This window comes from Neopsephotus bourkii, unplaced genomic scaffold (assembly GCF_033783945.1).
Source record: "Neopsephotus bourkii isolate Nb327-2 ecotype Australia unplaced genomic scaffold, CSIRO-AGI_Nbou_v1 NB_940, whole genome shotgun sequence".
Classification (NCBI taxonomy): domain Eukaryota; kingdom Metazoa; phylum Chordata; class Aves; order Psittaciformes; family Psittacidae; genus Neopsephotus; species Neopsephotus bourkii.
This window is the reverse complement of record NW_026901434.1, coordinates 3791025-3816981: the sequence shown is the minus strand read 5'-3', so window position 1 is coordinate 3816981 and position 25957 is coordinate 3791025. Positions and strand designations below refer to the sequence as shown.

The following is a 25957-nucleotide window of genomic DNA, read 5'->3' as shown; positions in this document are numbered from 1 at the left end:
GGAAAGGAGGTGTCTTTGAATAAACCTTTCATCAAATGACTACACACAATTCCTGGCTTGCCTGAATCTTCTAGGGACTTTATCAAGTTTGGTCACAGGCTAATTGGTGTCACTTCAGCCTCTGAAAGCATTTTTCACTTGTCTGTCCTGGATGAACAGGAGCTCAGACTGAGACATCGCGATTTCCAGTGTCTGACCAACCTGTGAAAGAAAACCTGGATATACTGAAACTCCAGACTGTGCTCTCCAGCCCGGGGAATGGTTCCTGAGCTCTGTGCAAAACTAGTCTTCTGCAATTATGTTGTTTCACTGTAATGGCATGTTGAGTTACTTTTATTCAATAGACATGACACTGTATTATTCAAAGAATGTAAAGGATCAAAAAAACAGTGGACTCTGCAATGATCTGCAGAAACCCTGTTCTTATTCCTTTGTAATTGTTTCTTTGCTATTCTAGTGTAGAAAAAAATAGACAAACTTCAGCTCATATAGCAGGCCCAGGCAAGCCAAGCAGATAGTGTAAAATAAAATAGATATCTTCAAGGAAACAAACAAACAAAACCAAACACAAACCCTCTCTAGCAAAAACCATAGGGTAAAAGCATGACCTGAAAATACAGAAGCCACTGCAAAATGAATCCCTGCAGGCTTCCTGTAGAAATGGGAGGGAACATGCTTGATTAAGCCAGTGCTAACCTTTCAAAATCGTGTTTCTCTGATATTTATTTCTTGAAATAATAAAAGGGGACATTTCAGATGTTGGAAAGCCATAATGTACTCCCTTGCTTGCTACTGCCCTTTTCTAGCTTGAGTGTTCCTCTCCCGGAACAAACTTTTCAAATGAGATGTAAGGCCTTGGTTTGTCCATTTTGTTGACCTTTATATATTTTGTGGCTCTGCATTTGCACCACTTAAATTACATAGTAAGAAAAGTTACATCCCTTTTTTAGGTCTGCTTAGGCCTTAGTCTGCTCAGTGACAAACGGTGAAACACACTCACAGGTCTATGTGAGCAGAACCTCAGGTTTATCTCATGCAGGAGTGGTTCTCATCTGCAGAGCCGCTGTCCTGGTGCTCCCTCCCTCCTGGTGCAGCAGATCCAGGTTGCTGGACAAGGAAGGAGGATGAGGCAGGGTCCAGGTTGAGTGCAAGGATCAAATCAGTATCCATGGGGGCTCGGCATAAGCCTCGCTGCAGCTGAGCTTGTCTTCAGGTTGATGGTGCTTGGTGGGGGTTACCTGGAACCCGGGCAGGAGCTCCCAAAGGCAAGGTTGGTATCAGCAGAGAAATCTATGAGCAGGAATCATGCATGTTTTTGCCATGTGTAGGGCCAGAGAGGTGACAGGTCCTTGGGAAGCAAGTCTGTTCTGCTGTTTGTAATAATTAGTAAATTATTTCCACCCTCACATGTTGCTCTGCTTTGCCTGAAAGTACATAATTTTGTATAATTTTCCCCAAATTGCTCCCATGGTGCTAATGGGAGTTTTCTCCCAGGGCACCTTAGTGAGATGTTTGTGTTGGGAATTGCATGTTCTATACTGTTAATGAATAGAGGCAAGAATTTAATAACTTAGGAGTTTAGGAATGTGCAAAGTGTCTTGGGAGGAAAGGTTTTCCTCTCATCTCCCTCACTTTATTGCTTGCATTTACTGCAGGTTTTGCATGGGTCTGTGTAGTACTGCAGAGTAAACCTAGAGGTTCATGGCAGATAAACGTGATTCAGTTCCTGTTTACCAAGGAATCAATACATCATTTCAAATAATCCAAGAAAATGGTACCAAGTTAACACATTGCAAAATACATTATTCACCTCCATTAGAGATTGGTACAAATAATTTTCTTCTGTATTTTTTTCATGTGATGCTAAATTATTCAGCTGAAATTCATGACTAATCTCTGGCTTTCTATTTTTTCCATTCTTCATAAAAATGCCAAATAACTACACTAATTTATTAAACAGGAAACAGCTTGCACTTTATTTGCAGACCTGGCACCACATGCCTTAAATCTGTTTAATAAAAGTGGAATATCTAAATTACCATGGTGTAAAATAGGAGAATGTTTTTTTTGCTGGATCTCTGTGGAAGATACAGAGTGAGTAGGAATCTTCTGGATTGCTTTTTAAACCATGTTTCATATTGATATTTGCTTCCTGTTATAATGTTATCTTACCAGTGAAACAGCTGTCCTCAACAAGGCTGCCAAGTGGAAAATGGATTTGGTCTTATGTTGACCCCTCTTTTGCTCTGGTTTAGCATTCCATTTTGCCAACAGGTATACTATTTTAGATAACAAATGTTCCTTTCCTTAGCTAACCATCTATTGCAGCTTTTTTCCTAGTAGACATAAACTGCTGTCAGGGCTTACCTCAGCTGGTACAGCAGCTGTGAGCATGCTCTGCTGATCTCACAGAAAAACTGGAGCTGGGAAACTAAAATGTCATGAAAATAGCTGAGGATAAGGTTTCGAGAGAAATATTCATGTAAGTTTTTTGAATTAGGGAAATGAAATGTCCAATTCTGACAACAGTGACAGATTTATGGGCTTGGTACATTAATTATTAAGCAATTTAATATATTAATCTATGAAATGACAGCACCAGAGAGTGCTACTCTGTTTTGTGTAAAACCAGGGGGTAGCTGAAGTGCCCCTCTGCTGTCATGGCAGAATTTTATATCGCATTCAACATTCAAGAATAGTGTCAAGCAAGAAGCAATTGAAGGATTACTTCTTTCTGGTGTGAAACATATGGGAGATGTTTTGCTATAAACTGCATATTCATGTGCAAGAGAGAACGAAGCTAAAAGTTTTCATTTGTTGTTTCCCCCCTTCACCAATAAGCTCAATAGATGGGGCCAGTGAAGGAAGAAAAAGAACATATTTCTCACATGCATTTAAAGGACCTCCGATATTACATCTGCATTCCTACTTTAGCAAAGACTTAGGTGGATGTCTTGATAGATGACAAGATGGAATGTTAAGTGTTTTCAAGTGAAATGAAAATAACTGGATTTTTGGCTTTTACAAGCATAGCTTCAGTTTGGTGTTGAGTATAGAAAAGTAGAACTTAAATTCTAGATATGTAACAAAATACTGCCTGTATAGAGCAGAGGAATAATAATGCTTTTTGGGAAAAAGGTGAAGTTTTAAAAGCCCCAAAATGAAGAGTTCTGTAGATATTTAAGGATACAACAGTTGAATCCCTTGTAATTTTATTTATTTATTTGCTGTTTCTTCACTAAACTTTCTTTCTTCTCCCCCTCCAAATTTAATGTCCTTGAATATTCTCCTTATAGTCATTTAAATATCTGGTGAAGTTCCTAAGGCTGCAATTTGCTTGTAATCTTCTATCTGTTTCCTTGTCATTGTAAACACATCTAGTTAGATCTTCAGCTCTATAAAAGCATCATATGAAGTCAAAGGAACTACATGGAATTTCTTCAGATGATAATTTCTCTTGTGATATTTGTACTCCACTTTTGCTGAACCCAGACTTGTTTTCAGCACATAATTAGAGGTTTTTCACCATTCTGATCAAAAACTCATACTAATTGCCTGAGTTTTAGCTAAAGTTCACATTCAAAATTTTTTTAAAGGATTTGTGTAATGTGGGTGTGAACTTATAAAAATCTTTAATCAAAACTTCATAAACTACTTCTCTAATGAAATGTTTATAAAAGGAAGGGTTTTATTTTCAGCACTTTTGTTGTGTTGTCAAACTCGTGTCATGGTGACACAGGCTGTTGTGCACAGGACTGTTGTTCACTGCCAGACCAGATGACAAGGACAGCTTTAGGTTAAAAATGTCTACTTACTAGTTAGGCTACACTTGGAAATGTCCATGTGCATTGGTTTTTGGCCTCAAATATTTGATCTTCAGTTGCCTTATTGGAAAAGTTCCTTGTGATGCAGTGAAGGACCAAGGTGTATATACTGTTTGAAAAAATTATTCCACTACATTAGTAGCCAGAAACTGTATCTATAAATGGGGTAGAGTGAAACGATATAATGGAAATAATCTAAATTGCTGTAAAATAGTTTCCTTGGTTTTACTGTTATTTATCATAATTACAGGTAAAATCCAGGATAAAATAAGAGCTGGAGAAGAAATCTGAAGTGATTGACTTTGCTTGAGAGTATGTTTTTCTGTTCCATTAGGAAGCTACAGCAAACTTTGCTTCGTGGCATTTTGTGTCTAGATACCTAATCTATGTTATAATAGTAAATCAGTAATTAAACTATTAAATGCTGACTCTGAGCAGGTTTTCTGTGAGCAGTGGTTTTTTTTAGCTGCAAGTGTCCCCAGATGTAAAGCTTGTTTGTTTGTTTTTAAGCATACAGTGCACGACACCAGGAAATAGCTCCTAGCAGCATTCGGTAAACAGACTGCCTAATTAATTCTTCTCCCAAATATGTTTTATAACGTCTGTAATTAACCCAAACCAAATTCAGATTTGGCACTGGCCTTCAGAATGCCATCTTAGAGGCAGTTGATGCCCCATCCAAGCAGTGTTCAAGGCCAGGTTGGATGGGGCTTGGAGCAACCTGGTCTAGTGGAAGGTATCCCTGCCCACAGCAAGGGGTTAGAATTGGATGAGCTTAAAAATCCCTTCCAACTGAAACCATTCTATGATTCTATGATTTTATTACCACCAGTAGTGTGTGTGTTGTACCTTCAGCACCAGTTTTCATAGTCTGACACAAGTTGTAAGACATTTTTCTTTTTGATCCTGATGTCAGGATTTCAGGGTACTTGGGAAATAATAACACTCCTCATCTTCTATTGAAAAATAGATTTCTGTCAATAAAACACAGAACTTGTAGAAATGAGTTCCTGTTCTCACTAATAATTGTATGTTTAACACCACAGTGCCATGAAACTGAAGTGAATTCATGTTTTTGTTCCCCAGAAGTGTGAAATAGGATAGCAGTTCACAATCACATTCATAAAACCTGGAATTAAAGGCACCATGTCTGTCTTTCCGGTAAAGGCTGCATAAGAAATCTTGAACTGTTAATATCTTATTTTGAAATCATAAGCTTTTCTTCCCACAGGAGTTCACACTTTCTGTACCTGAAAAAGATGCATATAAGTTACCACTACTGGTCAGGAATAAATACTGAAGCAAAATGAAAATAAAAGATTATATATATTCCTATGTATAGTTTTGGTACTCTAATAGATGTGATGTATATAAATCTAGAATGTAAAATTCAAATATAAATTTAGAATTTACAGCAACTTAACAAAAACAGATCAATGAAAATGTTTGTAAATTTAGTGCCAACAAAATATGTTATTGTGTTCCCTATTTCTGATGGACTTTAAAATAACAGGCACCTGCCTTTATGCAGTATAAAACATTGCAAATACTGCAAAAGTCAAAGAGAGATATTAGAAACAAGTTCCTAGCAAGCTGACATCACAGTGGTGTCAGGCAATTCAACAGCCAGTCACAGACGATGAGGCCATTGTTTGAATTTCCTTACATTCCAGTATTTTAATAAGGACATGGCAGCTTACTGGTTATCCCTGGGGTCTCATCATGTTAGCTGCCAGTGGGCCAAGTGCATGGAGCATATTCAGTAGTGAGCCCACAGACAGTAGTGGACTGCATACCTGGGGGTGATAAATCTGCTTCTGCAGAGTTTGGCAGTTGCCACTATGTCCAGTCAACCTGTGGAAATGAAGTTTTCCTCAGACATTAGGCCTGCAAGTACAGAGCATCTTCATATATGTACAGCATGTGCCTTGTAGCTTATTTCCATTGTAACTAAAAATTGGTATGAATGTACTGGATCATGTTCTGCTGAAGATGAGTTGTGTGACAGTGGGTGCCTGTCTCTAGGGAGCTGCCTCATAAATACTGATTTGAATTGTTGTCTTCAAGTGATCAAGCACTACAATAAAAATATTTTTGCTAGTTTTGGGCAAATATTATCATTAGCTCAGGTACTTATGATTGGTGTTGCTTATTAATGATTTGAATATGAGAAGGCACAGGAAGTTATTGGAATACAACAGAAGTTTAATAGCCATGGTGAATCAAAAAGAGCAGAATTTAAGATTCTATTCCCTTCAGACTTGTACTAAATTAATAAGCTTTCACTGTTTGGTATTCTAGGATGTGATGTCCACATTCTTCCAGTTTGGGGCTTCCATCCAGCAGGAAGCCATCATCATGCTGAAGATCATGCAGGATTATGACTGGCATGTGTTCTCTCTGGTGACCACCACCTTTCCTGGGTATCGAGACTTCATCAATGTCATTAAGACCACAGTGGAAAACAGTTTTGTGGGCTGGGACATGCAGAATGTCATCATACTTGATACCGCCTTTGGAGATGCCAAGACCCAAATTCAGCTGAAGAAAATTCATTCATCCGTCATCCTGCTCTATTGTTCCAAGGATGAAGCTGTCTACATACTGGATGAGGCTCGTTCCCTGGGCCTTACTGGTTATGATTTCTTTTGGATAGTTCCCAGCCTGGTTAGTGGTAACACAGAAATCACTCCCAAGGAGTTTCCTTCAGGACTCATTTCAGCATCTTATGATGAATGGGACTACAGTTTAGAAGCTCGTGTACGGGATGGCCTTGGGATTATTGCCACTGCTGCATCAGCCATGCTGGAAAAATACTCCTTCATTCCGGAAGCAAAAACCAGCTGCTATGGACAACTGGAGAAAAATGACCGGCCATCTCACACTTTGCACAAGTAAGGCTTATTGGTTTGGGGTTTTCCCTACATAATCTCTGTGATTTTCCATTCTGTTGTCGTATATTTCTTGAAGGAGAATAGGGGTTTTTGTTAACCCCATCATGCCCTTTTTAAGCAATGCTTTTCAGATGTTCTAAGGGACCATAGAAGAGGATTTGCTGCACTGGCCCATGGAAATCACGGTATGTGCCGTGGAGCATAAATACAGCTCTGGATCTTTGTAGAAGCAGACAGATTCAGTTCTTAGAGGGTATGAGGCTGAATTAAATAAATTGTGACTTTGTGTACTATAGTTATGAGGTAACATTGCCAAAATGCTCTGGAGGCTGTGCCTGAATCACTTGGATCAGCAGGAACGTGGGGACAGGCTGAGAAAGTTGGGGCTGTTCAGCCTGGACAAGAGAAGGCTGTGTGGAGACCTCATAGCAGCCTTCCAGTATCTGAAGGGGACCTATAAGGATGCTAGGGAGCGACTCTTCACTAGGGACTGTAGTGATAGGACAAGGGGTAATGGGTTCAAACTTAAAGAGGAGAAGTTTAGATTGGATATAAGGAAGAAGTTCTTTACTGTAAGGGTGGTGAGGCACTGGAATGGGTTGCCCAGGGAAGTTGTGAATGCTCCATCCCTGGTGGTGTTCAAGTCCAGGTTGGGCAGAGCCTTGAGTGAAATGGTTTAGTGTGAGGTGTCCCTGCCTGTGGCAGGGGGGCTGGAACTTGATGATCTTAAGTTCCTTTCCAACCCTAACTATTCTATGATTCTATGATTTTATATTTTAGAAGACAAGAAATGCGCAGCGTTAAAGAGGTGTCCCTGGAAATTATAGCAGTATTAGGTTTGTTGGGTAGCTTTTATCACCTAATAACTGAAATCTGTCACTTTTGCTTCTGAGTATTTTATTTTTGTCACCTATACTAGAATAACTGTAAAAATTAATTTGCATTAATCCGAGTTGATATGGGTGTTTTCTCAAAACATTTTGTCATCTAGGAACTGCCAAGGTTTAAGTCAGGATTCTTCGCTGCTTGGTACTCATGATTACTCATATCCGAAATTTGTAATTCATGTCACACAGTAATTTTTTTTCATTTGTTGTGTGAGGGGAAGTAAAGGGATCTTGCTTTTTTTTTTTTTAATAGCTCTTTACAGTATCTAAGCAGTATTTACGAAATTTGTTCTGACAAAATTTTGCAGATGAAGCACTTTTACTGAAGAGCAGGTTGGAATTGGCACAAGAAGAAAAATAAGTGCTGATTTTATATAGGAGACTGTGGAACATTTTTAATCTTCTGAGACGTAAGTCCATGTTTAGATTAGGAGTTGATTGCCATATGATATCCTGGAACAGTTGCTGTTTTCCATGCAAACGACATTCTTCAGAAGCATTCTTAAAAGCTAAATACAGCCAAATTAATGGATTTTAACATTTCACATGTGCATGTTATAAACAGTGTGACCAAAGCTCAGAAACTTGCACCCTTCTCCTTGGAGAGGGCTTGCCTTTAGTATGACACACTTTTTCTGGCATTTCATCTTTCTTTTAAAGCTGCGTACATTCACTGAAGGCATCACAGAAAATCTGTGGTTCTTTCCCTGGTGCCCCAGTTGCCCCTGGGGAGTGTCAGGAGGCACTACTGGGGTAATTAAGTCCAGCATGGCTTCAGGAGAGCTGTTGCTCTGTCACTCGTGTCAGAGTGAGCTGCAAGGCACCGCTGGAACGAGTGTCCTGCTCACACCCAGCATGTGATCCTAATGTCCACTTATTAATAGTTAAAGTCCAGCTTCTGTGAAAGTTATGTTGTATTCTGTCATCAGAAGTTTTGATGTTTAATAAACTGTGTTTCTGTTGGAAGGGCCACAAAAGCTTGAATCTGTTTTAAAAAGGACTTCTACCCCTCTGTTTAGGTACTACACTAATGTAGGCTTGAATTAGGTACTCAGTATTCAGTTGTCTGCCTTCAGACAATCTTTTTTCTCTCATTAAATCTGCATGACTACAAGAATTGGGCTTGTGAGTGTTAGAGCAGCAAGGTTAGACTTCACCAGGAGATTCTGCAGTGTACAATTCTTCCCTGTGAGGTGCTGAGGTGCTGGCACAGGTTGCCCAGAGAAGCTGTTTCTGACCCATCCCTGGCAGTGTTCAAGGCCAGGTTGGACAGGGCTTGGAGCAATCTGCTCTAGTGGAAGGTGTCCCTGCCTGTTACAGTGGGCTGGAGCTGGATGAGCTTTAAGGTCCCTTCCAACCCAGACCAGTCTGGGATTCTATGATGCACACAGAAATTATTAATAGAAATTGTAATATAGTGCACTGTGGTTAATAAAGTAATTTCTCAGTGCAAAAAAATGAGCTATGAAGTGAGAATATATTTTCTATACTGGAGATACCTTGAGCTTCTAAAACACCACAAGAACAAGAAGCAGGCTGGTTTTAATTTAGAAATGTCAGAATTACACTGAAATGAATAAACTTTAAATAGTACTTCTTATGTAATAACTCCCCAAGACTATTCTTGTCACATATAATCTGCAAGAAAAGCAAGTATATACAAGCAGTTAGCAGTGCTAAGTAATCTCTGGGAGCTGACCAGTCTCTCCATGCCAAGGTGAATTATGTAAATTCATTGTAGTTCCTTATCCTCATCACTAAATCCTAGGTTTTTCCTTATGTGACAAATCAATGTCTAAATTGGGATTTTATTCTGAAATGCAGTCCTCAGTTAGTGCAACTTTATATTTTAAACTATAAGATAAGTATATATGGTGCTGTATTAGGGAGCTAACATGAAAAAAAATTCTGGGACATCCTCAAGATGAAAAGGGCTAAAAGTAATTACAAACAGCTTATGGACATGGGATCTGCCACACTGTGCCTCCCTGCTCATGCTGGAAATCCAAGCTGGTGAAGGAGGATTGCACACAGAGACACTGTAAGCTCAGCAGCAGAGAACTCAGTGGAAAGCAGGGAAGAGGCTCTGTAAGGCAATGCTTGAGCAAAACCAAGCTCAAGAATGGAGAAAAACCTCAGGATTTTTAGACTCCATCTATTATTATGACAGTCTAATTCAGTTTTACACCCAGTATAGTATTCTAAGGCTATGTCATAATAGCTAATTTGCTTCTAAATGAGGTTTGGTAATGCTTTATGTGCAACTTCCAGCACTTAGATAGCAATTTTCATCTTCATTTATGAAGAAAACCTATGTAAAGAAAGCCATGAAGTGAAAGCTCCTCCTCCCTCTTTCTCAAATGCTTTCAGTATTAATCTGGATGAAAGATATATATGTTTTGAAGCACACAATGAATCTTTTTTCTGTCACTGCAATTCTAAGATTCTTTCATTAGCTCTCTAGTCTCAGAAAAAAAAAAATCAGATTTGCTTTAGTTTTCAGCATAATTTGATCAATATTTCTGGTACACATGGGAGAGCTACATTTTCTCTATGAATAGAGGATTTACAATACAGGGATCATTTTCAATTATTTAAACCCCATACATATATATCTATATGTATTGAATCAGATCGTCTTTTCCCATTGTGTAAGACCCAAGACAGAAAAATACTAATGTTGTGATGTACTGGTGCTAGCACCACAGGATAAATAGAATTAGCTGCTCATTAATGCAATGTCAGTTGAACAAATGCTTGCTCTCTCTCAAAAAGGGAAAACATGTAAGCAAACAAGCAGCAAAACAAAATAACCCTGTCAGTCATCATGGAAAATTCTGATGTTTTGTGACTAGAAATGCTTCTGCTTTGTCTGGAAGGGTACTCATGTTGTATATAAAAGTCATAACCTTGGGAGATACATTTCACAACAACATTTCCAACCACGCTGATTGTGCAGGAATGGATGGGGATGACAGAGCTCTTGTTCTGTTGTCTTTATCCTGAAAAGCAAAAAGATGTGTCTAGCCAGAAGTAGCCAGATGCTTACCATGAGGTGTTTACATCTAGGTGTGCTGAGTTTCTGAATACAGCCAAATCACATGCAGGATGTGGAGATACATCTTACTTTCAGTAGTGAAGGTGCAGGGCTAAACAGCTATCCGCACGATGCTGGGCTGTCATGTCATACACTTCTCAAGCACAGTTTCTTGTTGGCCATCACTAAACCAGGGAGCAGGAGGAGCGTGAAGGCTAGTAGCCAGGTACATATACAGCTGATCCTGCCCTCAATCTCCCTGCTTTAAAAGTGTGAGGACTCATTGGGAACAGTGTTTTGGAATATGCTACCCAGGGCTTCTGTCTTTCCATGGACAACTGCCCAGTTCATTTTCTTGCCCTTGCTGTTGTGCTGCTGTTAGTTAACAGCATGGCTGTGAGGCTTCTCCAGAGGACCAGGGTATCTTGTCTCTCTAGTTCTGATGGTCACTCATCAAATTTAATATTTTGATTCCAGCTTTTAATAAAGACACATGATTTTTCCTCTTTTTCTTTAGAGCAAAATCAGGGATTAAATAGACAAAATGGTTTGATGAGTAATCCAGCAAATCTGTTTAATCTTTTCTTGCATACAGATCAGCAGCCAGTTTACAGAGGATTTGTTCATTTAAGTTCTGTCAAAAGACTTGGGGAAAAAAAGTATCATCTGCTTTATTGTATGATTGAAGATGTATCATTATTCAACTAATTATGTATGAAGCAAAATGTTTTGTGTTTTTTTTTTTCCCTAGTAGCATACATGCTGTGCAGAAAAACAAATGGTATTTACTTTTACCTAAGACTCTCCAGGATATTTGTTGTCTTTCCTGTTTTGTGATACTACTGCAGTGTTTCTGGAGCCACTGCAGGGTGCATCACACGCATCAGGACTGCATCACACGCAGGGTGATGATCTGAGGCTGTAACCCAAGATCACATAGTCATAGCTTAGGTGTTGTGGAGGGAAGCATCTCATTTGAGTATGTTTTCCATTTAGTACTTGTTTTTTGGTAACTAAAGCTTGAAGAAGTTTCAGGGTGCTGCTGAGTTTACTTATTCTTTTCCTTTGCTACAGCAAATGCTGTTCTACAGAAATGAATCCAAGTGAGGATGATGCACCTAAATGTCTGAAGGCATGAACAAAGCTGCAAGCCCTTGTGGAGCACTGAGGCCACACAGATGCAGGGAGAAGTATATTCGTGCATCTCCAGATGAGGACCAAGCTGTCAGTCCTAGATTTAATGTTAACAACTCATGTCAGATATCCTGAATTACGAGAAATTAGTATTGCCAACATGAAAAACCGAATAAGAAAAGATACTCAAGAAAAAAATGTAGTCAGTCGCAGAGTCCCACTTGGCCTCATTAATTTGTGTGGGAATGCTTTCTGGTCAGGAGACCCGGTAGTAGAATACTGTAGCAATTGGATTGGTACACAGGGATACACAAAGTCTAATTCACTGCTAATAAGCAGATTTTGAACAGTGGCAACTAGATATTTGCGCTTCAGTTCATGTGCTGTAATTGCCCTTTTCCACAGCATGAGGGCATTTTTCACATAGCTGCATTAAAAGCAGGACCTGAACTGATGTCATGTTCCTTTCTCTGAAAGTAAAACTCAACTTCACTAGCAGTAAAAGAGGGGTTGTGGAGGAAGATGTTCCGCCCAAGAGATCCCGGCATGGTGCTGGTTTACTGATAAAGTGATTGACAAAATTACAGAAAGTCTGTAATCAGAATTTTCTCCCAGGAAGCAGAAGGTACCAAACAGTTAGGAGACATGGGGGTTTGGAACATCTCCCTCTTTTTGTGTTAACCAAAAAAAGAAATTAAGCATGGCCTCTGCTCTGGAGCTGAGCAGCCTTCAGGGCTGAAAGCAGGCTTGGAAATGCAAAATATAAGTGAAGGCTCTTGAAGACAGAGCTATTGAAGACACCTTACCCTTGCAGGAAGCCAGGCAGGCTTCATGGGAAGAGTTTGGGGTGCTTCTGAGTTGGAGCAGCAAAATATTAGTGCTATTTATGAAACGCTTTTGCTAATAATAAAATGAACTCATTAAACTTTTGGTGTTTACACTTGTCTGTGGCACTTTTCCAGGGAGCTGGGTCCTTTCTAATCTTGCTCCCTCCCCTTGTCCCCTTTCGGAAGGGCTCCCCAAGAGTTCTGTCGCTTTTCTGGCAGAACTGTGGCAAAATGACTTTTCCAGACCTAGCGGTAACTAATGCTTTATGGAGCAGCTGGCAGAAGGTACAAGTGGTTGGCATGCCATTTCTTTTTCACAGTCACTGAGCATATTGTTCCCAAAATTGTGTTCATCCATGCTGGCTCCTGGCCTAGGGAGATACAGCTCCTAAGCAGGCTAGCATTGCAGAGTTATATTCAGGAAAGTGAGGGCTGAGGGAAGTGGAGGAGGAGGAGAATGCAGGGGAAGAAAAGGCTCTTTGCATCACGATGAAGGATTTGAATTTAGAATAAAAAGTCTTACACAGCCTAAGATATAAAATTGTCCTTAAAAAAAGTTCACTGCTTGAAAAATGCATTGCTACCTTGTTTAATGGTCTACTTCAGATCTATTTCTGTATGTACGTCAAACCACATTTTATATATTTTACATTCAGGGTTTCTTAATTTAATAGATGTGTTTAGGAAAATTGTTTCTTAATGATAAATCTGTTGTGGGATGTCTATTGATAAGTATCTTTCAAATTTCACAGTAGAATCATAGTAAGGAAATTCAGCAGTTCAGAGCCTCGATTAGGTAAAGAAGAAAAGATAAAATTTGGATTCACTCCTGCTTCTGTAGGTATGATGCTGAGTGAATGCCAAGGTCATGCTAGCTGTCTAGATTATTAAACTGGTTGGTTCATGCCATTTGGAGGAAGAAGAAATCTCACCAGTGACACACTGATTTTGAGGCATTTCATCTGCTTTAAATGTCAGTTTGGAAATTCCTTTTTTGGGAGAGGAGGGGGAGATTTTCTTTTATGAAACCGGTATTTCCCTGTGTCTCTGCTATTTGTCTTCATTGCCCATGGTTGTCACAGGTTTGAAACACTGCCTGATGGTGAAGAAGGCGTTAAGTAAAAAATGATCATCCCCAGTGATGAAGCAGTGATGAGGAATTTATGATTTGATTATGTGATCTGGAAAGCAGAATGAGGGCAGGAAGCATGGGTCAGTAACAGTAAGAGTAGCTAAGTTCCCCTTTTTGGGGGTAGCTGAGGACTGATATGTTTTCATTAATGCTTCTGCCTTACTCATTATGTATTTGCCAGCCAGTAATCTGTTTGGGATCTGGATACTAGGTTGATTGCACAGTAATTATAAACCAGCTTGTCACCACAGAGCTAGCTCTGTTCCTGAGCCTGATGAGTGCTCAATTTCTACTTCTAAAAGTCTGGATCTGTCTAAAATTACCCTAATAAAACAAAAAAAAGGAAGGAACAAATATCCAAGCAAACAGAAGAAAGAGCATCTGAAACAGTCTGTGCTTCCTGTAGCTGGACTTGATTTTAAAACCATGGGACATTTGGTTTCTAAAGACATAATTCCTTTATGGTGTTTCATATTCACATATTCATGAATAGATAAAAAATAAACATGAAATAAAAAAAATGGAATGGAGAAAACACAAAGAGTTTGGAGGGGATTTTTTGTATTGTATTAGTTTTGGTGAGACCATATTTTGTCATATGTATAATAATTATCGCAATTACATTGTATGCATTTATTTTTAAGGGATCAATTAATTGAAAGTTTATTTGTTGCATTGCACCAAGGAGGTCCTTGTTCAGTATATGTACATGCATGCAACTGCTAACTTTTAAAATCCAGGTCCTTTCTGGATGCACTGAATTTCTGCACATTTGTAAGAGTATTTTCTTATATGTGCCTTCTTTTTAATGCTGTGATCTTTGCATCCTTCAGGAAGAGTATCCAGTGGTTTTTTAAGCACAAGTAGACCTGTCTGGCCTCAGCAAGCAGAGTGCTGCTGCTTCAATGCATTGACTTATTTTCATTTTGTGTCTGCAGCAGTGCTTCCTCCTGGACGTGCAATGCTTTTGAGGGATGGTTCCAAGTTGTAGTCCACATTTTTTGTTTATTTCTAGCCCCATGAATCTCAAAACTCTGCATTTCCCTTGCCTTCTGGTCAGGGTTTTTCCTCAATTTGGCTTTCCCTTGGAGAAGCCAGTTGATTCAAGGACTGGTTCATATGCTATTGGCTGTGGCAAAAGTTACCCTGAGAATGAGAAACAAGGGTCTGTAAGTCTCTTGGCACACTGCCTTTGCTGGATGATCAGGATTAAGCTCAGCTTGCTCCAAGGGACAAATGAATTGTAAAATAGTGCTGCAGGGTCTTTTGGGACACCGGTGTGTGAGCATGAGAATGCCTATCCTGAGGACAGGAATATTTGCAATGATGACCTGCTGGTATCCAAGAAATGCAGTACATGGAGGGTACTGCTTGGTGAGCACCATTGCTAGGGAGGCTCCAGAGGTGACACTGCATCTGCTTCAGTTGTGCAATATTGTTCCCGTGTGCAATATTGCGCTTTCAGTCTGTTGCTGTTTTGTTTCTTCACCTCCCCCCATAGAGGTTTATGAAGCTGGGGCTAGGACTGATCCTTATTTGAGACAAAGTGATCTTCATAATTTACATAGTTTGGGGTTTTTTTCCTTAAAGACCACAGAATCCACTAAACCTTCTCACTTTTGCTCTCAAATCCTGTATCTATCAGGGGAGCACTTGTATATCTTGCATATACATTTATATGGTTAACATCAAAAGAAATCCCCAAACCTGCAAACTTGTTTGCTGTTGTACAACATGGAGCAGAAAGTCTCAAAGATTCTGCTCCAGGAGTGGTTGTGGCTTTGCTGGGGTTTCAACTGTTTTCCCACAGTATAGGAAATCCTTATCAAGTACCTTATGGACAAAGAATGCCCATGTCTTCTGTAAGGAGACTGGCCAGAGAGGTGGTTCTGTTTCAGCAGGATCGTTCCCTAGTAAATGGTCTTCCAAAAACTAGGGTCTAACCCTTTTGCCAGTCTTCCCCCATTTGTTAATGTAAATGAGAATCAATGAAGTTGTGATACAGTATTTGCAGAGTAGGAAAACCCACCTTATTCAAACTTGTTCTGTCTTTCTACATAAAGTCAGAGATTTGACATGGATAAATACTGTGCAGTTTTGGCATTAATCTGAAGGCTTATCTGGATTACTTGATACTTCTGAGTCTGTAAAAATAAAGTTGGAAACCTAGAGAACAGTTTGTAACCTTGGTGCTTCAGAGGCTTGCTGTAAATACAGCAGGCGCAGTGTTCTGGTGTGGTGTTTCAATACTTGTCTTTTCAGTTTGTTGGGGAAAGACAAGCAAAAAAACCCAGAGAATTCTGTAAAAGTTTAGAAGTGTTTTGAAGTATATAGTGCAGGCTTGGTTCTTCACATGATAAAAACCTGGTTTGGCTTCAGTGTGTGAATAGTTTAACATCTGCCCTCAAAATCCCCTTTTTTGTACATGTATTACCTAGGGAATCTTGCTCACCAACTTAAGTTTCCAAAAGCTAATTAAGATTTCAGTGTCATAATACTGTCACAAGGCCTCCTGGTATCATGTCTTTGCAAAGGTTATAGCATTAATGAGGTATGAAAGCAGATTAACTACTAATCCAAGGTGTATACTGAATTGCCCCCTTACAGTAATAAGCTCAAATAATCAAGTGCCTCATTTAGTTAAGAACAAGAATATGCAATTCCAAAACTACTTCAGAAATGTATTTTTACCAGTTTAGAAGACAGAGTCATATTGCACAGAGTTAATCTTGGGCAAATTTAAAACTCTGTAAGAGTAATATATAAGTACTTGCTTTTCCTCACTCTTCCTAACCAGGAACAGAAAAGCATGCATTTGTTTTTCAGAGACAAGCAGTTTATGATCTTGGCCAGTAAAAGCAAACCAGGACTTCTGTCCTTTGTGGGTGAAAACTGGCAATTCAAAGGGAAGGTGTTTCCGAAGAACACAGGCAGCTGATGAATTTTGTACAGAAGAGTATGCTCGGGAAAACAAGACCCTCCTTGAAGTTCTTTTTCATTGCAGCAATTTGAGAAGCTGGGTAGCTCAGGCTGTGTCAATCACAGATACTTCTGTACATGACTTGGACAACACAATTTTAAGAGACTTCTGCAGATTATAGACTTTTTCTTGAACTTGCAAAACATGTTTCACTACTAAAAGGCTAGTAACTTCACACTGATTAAAAATATACACTGAGTTCAGGTTTTCAACTTAGGTTTGGGGTTCATCTTTATTTCTGGAGCACTTGAGCATTGCTGCACCTACAGCACTGCATCTTGTGATGGCCCCTGTCTAGCTTCTATGCTAGGGCATTTGCATGCTAATCCCCAAAGTTGATGAGTTGTGTTTGAAATCTGGGGAGTGAATTTACCAACCTACATGAAAGAAAGGTTCAACTGAAGTCCAATCACCAATGGCTATGTAATAAAATCCCAACTGGACATAGAAGCCTGGATGCACAGTGTGCATGTTTGTGACCCAGCCCTTAGGAGGAGACGAAATGCTCTGCTGTTGGTTTTATTGAATGAGGGGATTTCTGCCTGGCCCTGTAAGATACAGTGTTCATTGTAGGGGGTGTTATTTCATGTTTGTGAATTGGGAAGGGACCTCTGAAGAAGGGTGCAGAGGTACAAAGCAAGCAGGGCATGTTTTCAGTTTGTCCTTGTTTTCCCCTTGTGGTGACTTCCTGGGTTTTTATTCCTTGGGTCACAAAGCATTAGATTTTCAGCAGTGAGCAAACATTATTCTGGTTTCTTACATGTATGTACAAGGAAATTCTGTTTGGTGAATTGCCACTTCCTCTCAAGGTGGCAAACAAGGTTTTTATTCCCAAGCAAGCTCTTTCAGTGCTGGATGAAAAATATAATATCTGGGAAATTAGTTCAACTGAAAAGCTGAATTCTGCCAAGGGGAAAATTTTCACACCGCCAGTCTGTCACAAAATCTGAGTTATTACAGGGAGTGAAGTTACAAATTGCTGTCAAACGGGTGCTGGATGATGTTAATATGACTGTTTAGGGCAGTGCACATTTAATTATTAACTGTTATGATACAATGCTGTTGTTGCTTCTGGGTCTGTACACTTTAATTTAGTGTTCAGCTATTGGGATTTTCAGGCAGCTATGTCAATGCAAAACCTTTGAATATGGAGCTGAAGAATTTGATCTGTCAAATTCACCAGGAGACCATGTTACTACTACTGTTACCAAAAAATCCAAACAACAAACCTAAAACCAAACAATCAAAATAAAATAAAAAAGGGGGGAAAAAGCCCCAACAACAGCAGCATCCCAAACCCCCAAAACACCCAAAACAAAACTTCAAAGCAAACATGTAAGCCAGTAGCAGTTTCTTGTGGGCAAAATGGTATAGAGCAATGTGTGAACAGTTAAAGTAACTTTAATGTCCTTCAAACACATCTGTCTGCAGGATGGAGTGGTATTGGTGTTTATTGAATTCCTGAAGGAAAGCAGCTAGGTGAAAGGTTGGACTGAATTTCTTTCAATGAAGTACACTGAGAATTGAGTGTAATTCAGTGTAATTAACTCCAGGCCATGGATATGGGGTGGAGGAGGGCACAGTATCTTCTTGATGTGCCATGAGATCTCCAAGATTCTGAATTGCATCTTTACCCCTCACCCGCTGGTAGCCCTGTCAGGCTTACATTGATGGTCTAGAGTTGTTTCCAACATCACCAAAGAACACCAATGTCAATACAAGCTTTTTTTATGCTCTTCCCTCTCATGCCTGATTTTCTTTCAGATAATGTATAAAATGATAGATATTTCAATATCACAGTGTGGCGAGCTTAACCTGTGTGTTGTGGTATTTCAGACCCTTGGCAGTAAATTCCTTGTATTTTTGCTTTTAAAAAAAAACCTGCAGTTTTTCATCACTCTTTCTGACCCTGGAATAGTGGGAACAATCTGTTCTTATTGGGAAACTCTGAATCTGTGTGGAACACAAATATTAATAGTATCAACAACAGCATTGTATCATAACAGTTAATAATTAAATATTATCAACTTAGTTATAAGTCTGTGGGAATTTTTGAGGACAGTTGACTTTGTTTGATGGACAGGATGACAGTATTTCTGACTCAATGAAAGGACAATGCTTTGGAAAAGAGAGTACACAATTCAATGATAAATGAAAAGCCAGAGTTAGAAATGAAACCCTATGCATATTAATACGGAAGTGGATAAACTAGATAGGCTGTGTTAGAATTGGTATAAATTCTAATGATTCAAGAATGACCTGGTAGAGATTATCTGATCACTGCTTATGGCAGGATTGCTTGTAAGTGGTTGCTCTCTGTCCTTGGAACATGCAGGTTAGTGTGGCAATAGAGAACAGAAGAAGCAATCAGGAGTACTATGGCACATCCTGGGAGAGGTACCTCTTGTTGTAGCAGAGGGTAATTTCCTTCTGTTGACATAAATTCATCCAAAATTTTCAGTTGTATGAATGTCCTCCTTTGTAGCTGAACAAAGAGCCTGTGGTAAATCCACAATCTTATCGATTCATTGCCCAAGCAGGTAAGTGTAAAGGCAGGTACTGTGGGATCAGACCTACGTTTTGCTCCTTCCCTGACAGTGTTCAAGGACAGGCTGGACAGAGCCTTGGGCTTCATGGTCTAGTGTGAGGTGTCCCAGCCCATGGCAGGAGGGGGTGGAACTGGATGATCTTAAGGTGCTTTCCAACCCAAACCATTCTATGATTCTCCACAAAATTTTAAAAATTCCTTCTTCTTCCTGTACATTTTATTCAGAGTCCCTCTATTTCCTTTTCTAGTCAAAGTGCTAAGTAGTTTATATATCTTTTGGAAACTATGGAAAAGTAACCTCAATCCAAAAATTATTTTAAAATACTTTAATTTTTGAAATAACTGAAATATTATCAAAGTTTTCATATCTGCTTTTGGCTGAAGGTATTAATGGAATTTATCCAAGTGTCCAAGCTGTGTATAGCTATGGTGTCAGAAAGGGCTGACAGGACTCGTGGAGTTTTAAACAGGTGAAGCCAGACTAGAAGCATTTACCTTACAAGCACTTACTCATAGTGAGGCAGCAGTATAATGTTACATGCAGAGCTGATGTAATGGAAGCTGATTTAAAAATTATGTCTGCATTAAAAATCGTATGTAAACAATATTCTGCTTTATCTTCTGCTGTGGACTGCCTTGAAATGCTCCAGCTCCCCATGTTGCAGATGTAGGCTTTTCACAGCATTGCCAGGATTTGGTGCATGTGTTTCATCAGTGGTTCTGGTACTGAACTAACTTGCTCATTAACGGCTTCACTGCTCATTAATTTTTTAATGAACTTTTTTTCCTTGCCTTCTAGGTTTATGATGAATGTGACTTGGGAAGGTAAAGATCTGTCCTTCACGGCAGATGGTTATCAAGCACACCCCAGACTGGTGGTGATAGTACTCAACAACGATCGCCAGTGGGAAAAGGTGAGCATCCATTATCTCTGAGTGAAAGATGTGATGGGAGCTAGGAGAGACTTGGTAGAACCCTATTAGTGACAAGTAGACAGATTAACATCATGGATATCAATGATGATACTCTGCTGTAGCAGGTTTGTCACAACAGTTCAGAAAAGCTAATTTTACCTGATTCTCAGTACGTATAAGGAGTTTTAACAGGGAAAACAACACATCAGTGAAGATAAACCATGTGGGTTTCAGAAGATTTCTGAAGGTGAAACACACCTTGCATTTCTTTATACTATTCAGTAAAATAAAACTGGTGACTGAAATATCTCCAGAAACTTGGGCCTTACCTGCCTAAATTTGGATGGATTTGTATATCTTGACAGCTTCAGTCAGGGTTGTTTTTTTTTTGCTTGGTTTTGTTTTCTTTGACACAATTTAGAGTGAGTGAAAATACGTTCTTTTTTAACCTGTGAAATTTCTGTGAATTAGAGGATAATCTGTGTAATGTGTACCTAAGAAGTTCAGAATCTTGACTTGTGTTCTCCTGGTAGGCAAGTAATCTTCATAAGCCTCTATATAGACTACAAGAAAAAGTGTCTTGGTATCAGGGTTAATCATATATGTGAGTAATAAAAGTTTACAATGAGTTTTTTTTCTATAAAACTCTCACCTCAGCCTGTGACTGTTTTGGCTCTCAGGTTTGCAGGTTACCTGTGGTCCTGTGTTTTAAAAACAGGGAAGCTTAGAAACTGTTTGCAATATGAAACTATAGGAAAAAATACACCTGTATCATCCACCAGTTTTAATTTAAATTCATAAAGCATGATCCTGTATTATCTAAATTGCTGCTGAAATCTATGAACTCTTTTTCTTATATCTGTTGGATCCCATGAAGTCAACTTAAAACTCCAGTTTGTAAGACTGCAAGACTCTTCATGATGTTGAATAATAATGACAAAACAAGAATTACTGAAGGACATCTCAGTAAATATGCTAGTCATGTAAAACCACAGGGAGTAGTCCTAGATTATGCTATGTATTTTTTTTATGTTCATTTGATGCAAATTTAATTCTCTGGATAAATTTAATCCTATCCAAACATGCCAATCTGAATCTTTGGAGGAATCTTTTGCTCAATAACTGTTACGAAAATGTCTTACCCTATTTTAAAATTCTACAACAGTCTGCATACCCTATATAAAGTTGTGGAAAAAGTGTTCTGCTACTTGAGGAATATTAGTGTGAAGCACATGAGGAATATTAGTATGAAGCACAAAAGGGAGAAGACAGTTAGAGAGGCAGCCAACAATGCTTATGCGCATTTTGTATCTTGAAACTTCTCTAAAGAGGCCATTCAAAGGAACAGGGAGATAGGCTTGATGTTTTTGAAAAAAGAGCTAACAACAGCAAGGAAAGGGTGGATATATGAAGTGGCATTATGTCTAAGAAATAACTTGAGCCTTTTTTAACCTTCAGGTGACTCCCCTGTCAGAGAATGGAAGATTTAGTGCAGGTTTTGCTCTGTCTAGCTGTGCATGTTGTATGGCAGCAGTGAACGCTCCACCTGCTGCCCTGGGCTACAAGACCTCGGTAGGCTGATGCTTACATTGCCAGTTGCGCAGTTTTCTACCTGGGAAATCCCTTCCTGTTCATTGCTGTGCTGGGGGGCTTCTAGGAGGAAGAGAGGAGTGACTGAAGGGGAGCTCCTGCCCAGAAAAAAACTATATGCAGTTACTCCTAGCTGCCCCTTTGCTTTAGAGCCTTTCTGTTAGCAGGCCTGCCAAGTTACTTCAGTAGAGACAGCCTGCCCTAGCAGCAGCTTTCATGTCTGCTTCGCTATTGTAGGACTACGGGAAGGGGGCCAGGTTTAATTATGTCAGAGGGGAGAAGTGAAAGGCAGCCAAGAACGGGCTGTCACCACCAGAATTATTCTTCTACCACAAGCTGATCCCTGCCTATGTGGATGAAGACAAATAAACTGACTAATCACTTACCCTGGCAAGCTGGATGTAGCCCCCAGCTATCTCAGAGCACCCCACACTTATATCAGCAGGGCATCAGTGTGAACTTCAGATGTAATAGGGCAGTTCCTCTGACTTACAGGCATGAGAAGGCCCTCGCCCAACCCCTGGTTTATTTGAACATTTTTCCAGCATCATCTCAACATTCTTTCTCACCCCATGTCTCTTGGCCAGTTTCTTTCTCCTTGTTTCTTTCTCCTTGCACTGTTTTTTTTCAATTTTAAAACTGTCAAAGTTACTCATCTGAAATCTAACATTTCCTGCTCTGAATTTCCAAACAGGCACATGGTTTTACTTCCAGTGACAGTATTGCAGTATCACAGAACTGTTTTATTGAAGTCTTATCAAATATCCTCAATCTTATATGGAAAGCATAATTCCTAGAATCTAATTAAATGATTTATTCATGTGAAAAACTGACAATAACAGCTTTCTAATCCTTGTAATGTAACTAATGTACATAGAAATTGCGAGTTTTATTATTTATGTAAGAAAGACTAATTGTGGTTTATGTGAAGATGTTTTTACTCATTATTTTTCTGAAAGTGCAAGATTTAATATTAAAACACATTCTTCTTTGGGTTTAATATAATAATCTGCTTTTACTTAAATACAGTTTCTCTTGGTGGCAAAATTGATATATTTAACTCGAAGCTTGAGGTTATAGCAAATCCGTTCAACCATAGTTGAACCATACATCTCTAAGAAAATGGAGATGCCTTCCTAGAAAAATAAGTTGGTTTTTTTCTTTACAAATGACTCAGTATCAAAAGTTTGAGGTCATAATTTCACATGTAAATGTCTTGAGTGAGGGATTCGTCCAATATCAGATTCTAAAAAAAGCTGGTTGAATGGTAATAGTTTGAAGACTGAAAAACAATTTTGGGCATGTTCAAGCATGCATCCAGCAAGATATTGTGACAGGTCCTAAAGCAGCTACTCAAAATTCTGACATCAATGTTCATATTCTTGCTGCTAATCTTGACAGGCACAGGGGCTGCTGTTTTCTGGCAAGAGATTTTTAAGAAGATAAGCTTAATGTGCTTGTTTCAGTGAAACCTCAAATTTGTCAGTGTTGCCCAAATATCACCAAAGCACTGCAGGAACACTGTGCCTAGTGCTAAAAAGTCCTCAGAGGTCCAGCAGTACCACCTGCATCTCCCCCATTAAGGTTATCTTAGTGAGGTGTGACCTAAGTCTCATCCCTTGCCCATTAACTTCACTGAACTGAAAAGTTTAGTCTGTTAGCGTTTTTTAGTCCTGTTTAATGAGGAAATAAAACCAATCAATCCAATATTAAAATAATATACTAGAATAAAGTTAGCAGGGGCAAAATTACATGGTTTAATTAACTGTGCAGATTATATATGTTAAGTAAGGAAGGGAGGACTGTATAACATTTAAAGATGAGTGTATTCTATGTGTGAAGATGTGTTTCAGGGTAAAAACAATTTTTTCTGGTGCTCCCATGGGTAGATACAGATAACATAACTATGCTGGTCTGTATTCTGGGTGGATTTGTGAAATACAAATGTCTTATATTTTTGTAGCCACTGAGTTTTTACAAGAAGCAACAGTAATGGGAACTACACGGCACAACTGCAAGTTAAATGCCACTGCAAGAACTATTATTTACATCTGGGTTTATTGTAAACATAACCAATCATCTTCCACTTTCTGTTAATGCAGGATTTAATGTGGAACTTGATTGTGCTCTGATTAACTGGTATATGCCAGATTTACAAGCTCTGTGTGAAGTTGTACACATTTGCCTCTAAGTAGGAATGAGTGGGCAGAGGGCACGCAATTCCTGCCTGGAATAAATGAACCAAGGTCTTCACAGAGAGCTCCATCTGGCTACTAACATCCACCATCATGTAGCTGAGAAAAGACAGCTATTTTATCTAAAGGTATAGCTGAAACTTCACTAGACAAGAACTGAAAAACCTGACACTCAGATTGCTGACAGAGGTTTTTGTCAGCGTTCTATTGTAATAAAAAGTCACTTAGATGGTACAGGGCAGTTTCTTATGACATCTTAATTGATTTCAGAGAAGGGATCGTGATATTTGAAGGATCCTGATGCTTCACGATAGACATTCCCTAAAAGTTGTAAAAAAATGCATCTGTTTTAACTAGAACAGATGAAATTGCATTATCTAATCATCCATCTGCTGGTATATCTTTTGTGAATGGCTCTCTGGCCTAACATAATGTATTTGCTCATAGCAGAAACAGTGTGCTCTTTAACATCTGCTGGCTTGTCATTTTCTTTGTTCCATCCTTGTTGCTTAGTGTATTTAGTCTTCCTGTAAATGTGCCTAGCCTGACATTTAGTGTCGAGTGAAAATTGCATATTGTTTCTGTATCAGTGAGCTTTTACTTAGCTGAAAGGCCCTTCCTTTGGCCTTTCTGTATGGAATTGTTTGAATTACATCAATTATCATGCAGAATTTCTTAAATCGCATTCCCAAGGAGGATGGTTCCCTCCTGTCTGCTGCTGTAAAGGAGTCGCAGCTACTGGAAAGCAGTGGTAAAGCGTGCTTCACTCCTGTTGATTACAGCTAGTATCAAAGAGGGGATTAAAGAGTAGGAGGACTTTCAGGGCAGCTCTTCCTCTCTGGAAGTCAGGGTATGGCTACCTGGACATCTCTGGAGAGCTGTAAGATCTTGACTGAGTGCAGAGCTGACAGAAAGTCATCCCTCACTGGGAGGAGGAGGAAGGTGTCAATTTGTTTAGCTCTTTGCTTTTACCTCATAAAATGGCTGCTTTGGCCTGAGTTTGAACTCTTGCGCTACATAGAGTGAAATGGCACATTTCCCAGTACCAAAACTATACTAACTGCTGAGGATTTGGTGAGTGCCAAATCCTCATTTATCAACTAATTCTATGCTGATAAATGAGGCCATGAGAGGTGTTAATTTTTCTTTCTCCTGTTTGTTTATTCTCTCTCTGGGTGCTGTGTTTATGGCAGTGCTGGGCCCTTCCTGTCAGCTGCAGGAGCAGCCATGAGGGAAGGGCCCTGCATTTGCAGAACCTGCATGAGACTTTGCAGCAAATTTTGACAGCTTCAGTGTCTTTAAATGTGCATTTCAGACCACACAGGACTGTAAAACACTCTCTATCAATAAGACATGAAAATGCTCACATCATATTTTATCATTTAAATTTAGCTGGCATTCTGTAATACGGACCTTCAGACCCATGAAGTGACACAAAGATTTGCAGCAGAAGGTACGCAGCAGATGCTGCATCTGGAGGAAGGATTTTGCTCTTGTGCTTTGTTCTGCAGCTGCTTTTATTGTTAACGCAACAAACTCAATTTATGCTTTCTAGTTATTGGCTGTAAACCTGCCAGGGTAGCTCTTCCTTGGGAGCAGAAAAGTGTGATGAAGTAAAAGTACCAAATAGTTTTTATATGAAGCAAGATCAGTTAGATTTTGCATTTGCTCAACATCGTTTTCTTCACAAAAGTGGGACAGCTCAGAAAGTATGTTTGCAATATGTATGTGTGTTTAGCGTGGAAAGAACATCCCTGAAGACTTCTCTTTTCAAAGGTTTAGTTTGGTCCTGGGAGTGCATTTAGTATCCATGTTGTCATGTAACATTTTTTCTTACAAAAGGATGATGTCTGTATATTGTGTACAGATCCCATCTGCTGGGAAGGGGGTGACAGGACTGAGTTATTTTTTTTCTGTGAGATGTGCCGGTGTGACAGACTTCGTTTTCATGCCAGCACTGGCACGTAAGGGAGAACATACTCTGCTCTTTTCTCT

The 25957-nt window shown here is 39.3% G+C and overlaps 1 protein-coding gene across 3 annotated transcripts in view; it reads left to right on the top strand.

Moving 5' to 3' along the window:
* The window catches only part of GRIN2A (glutamate ionotropic receptor NMDA type subunit 2A), a 180810-nt gene that overhangs the window by 94282 nt on the left and 60571 nt on the right, over positions 1-25957 (top strand). For all 3 annotated transcript variants that reach the window (XM_061358300.1, XM_061358299.1, XM_061358298.1), the window contains exons 4-5: positions 6126-6718; positions 20063-20177. In XM_061358300.1, the coding sequence (XP_061214284.1) occupies positions 6126-6718; positions 20063-20177 (708 nt within the window). The remainder of the gene's footprint in view (positions 1-6125; positions 6719-20062; positions 20178-25957) is intronic.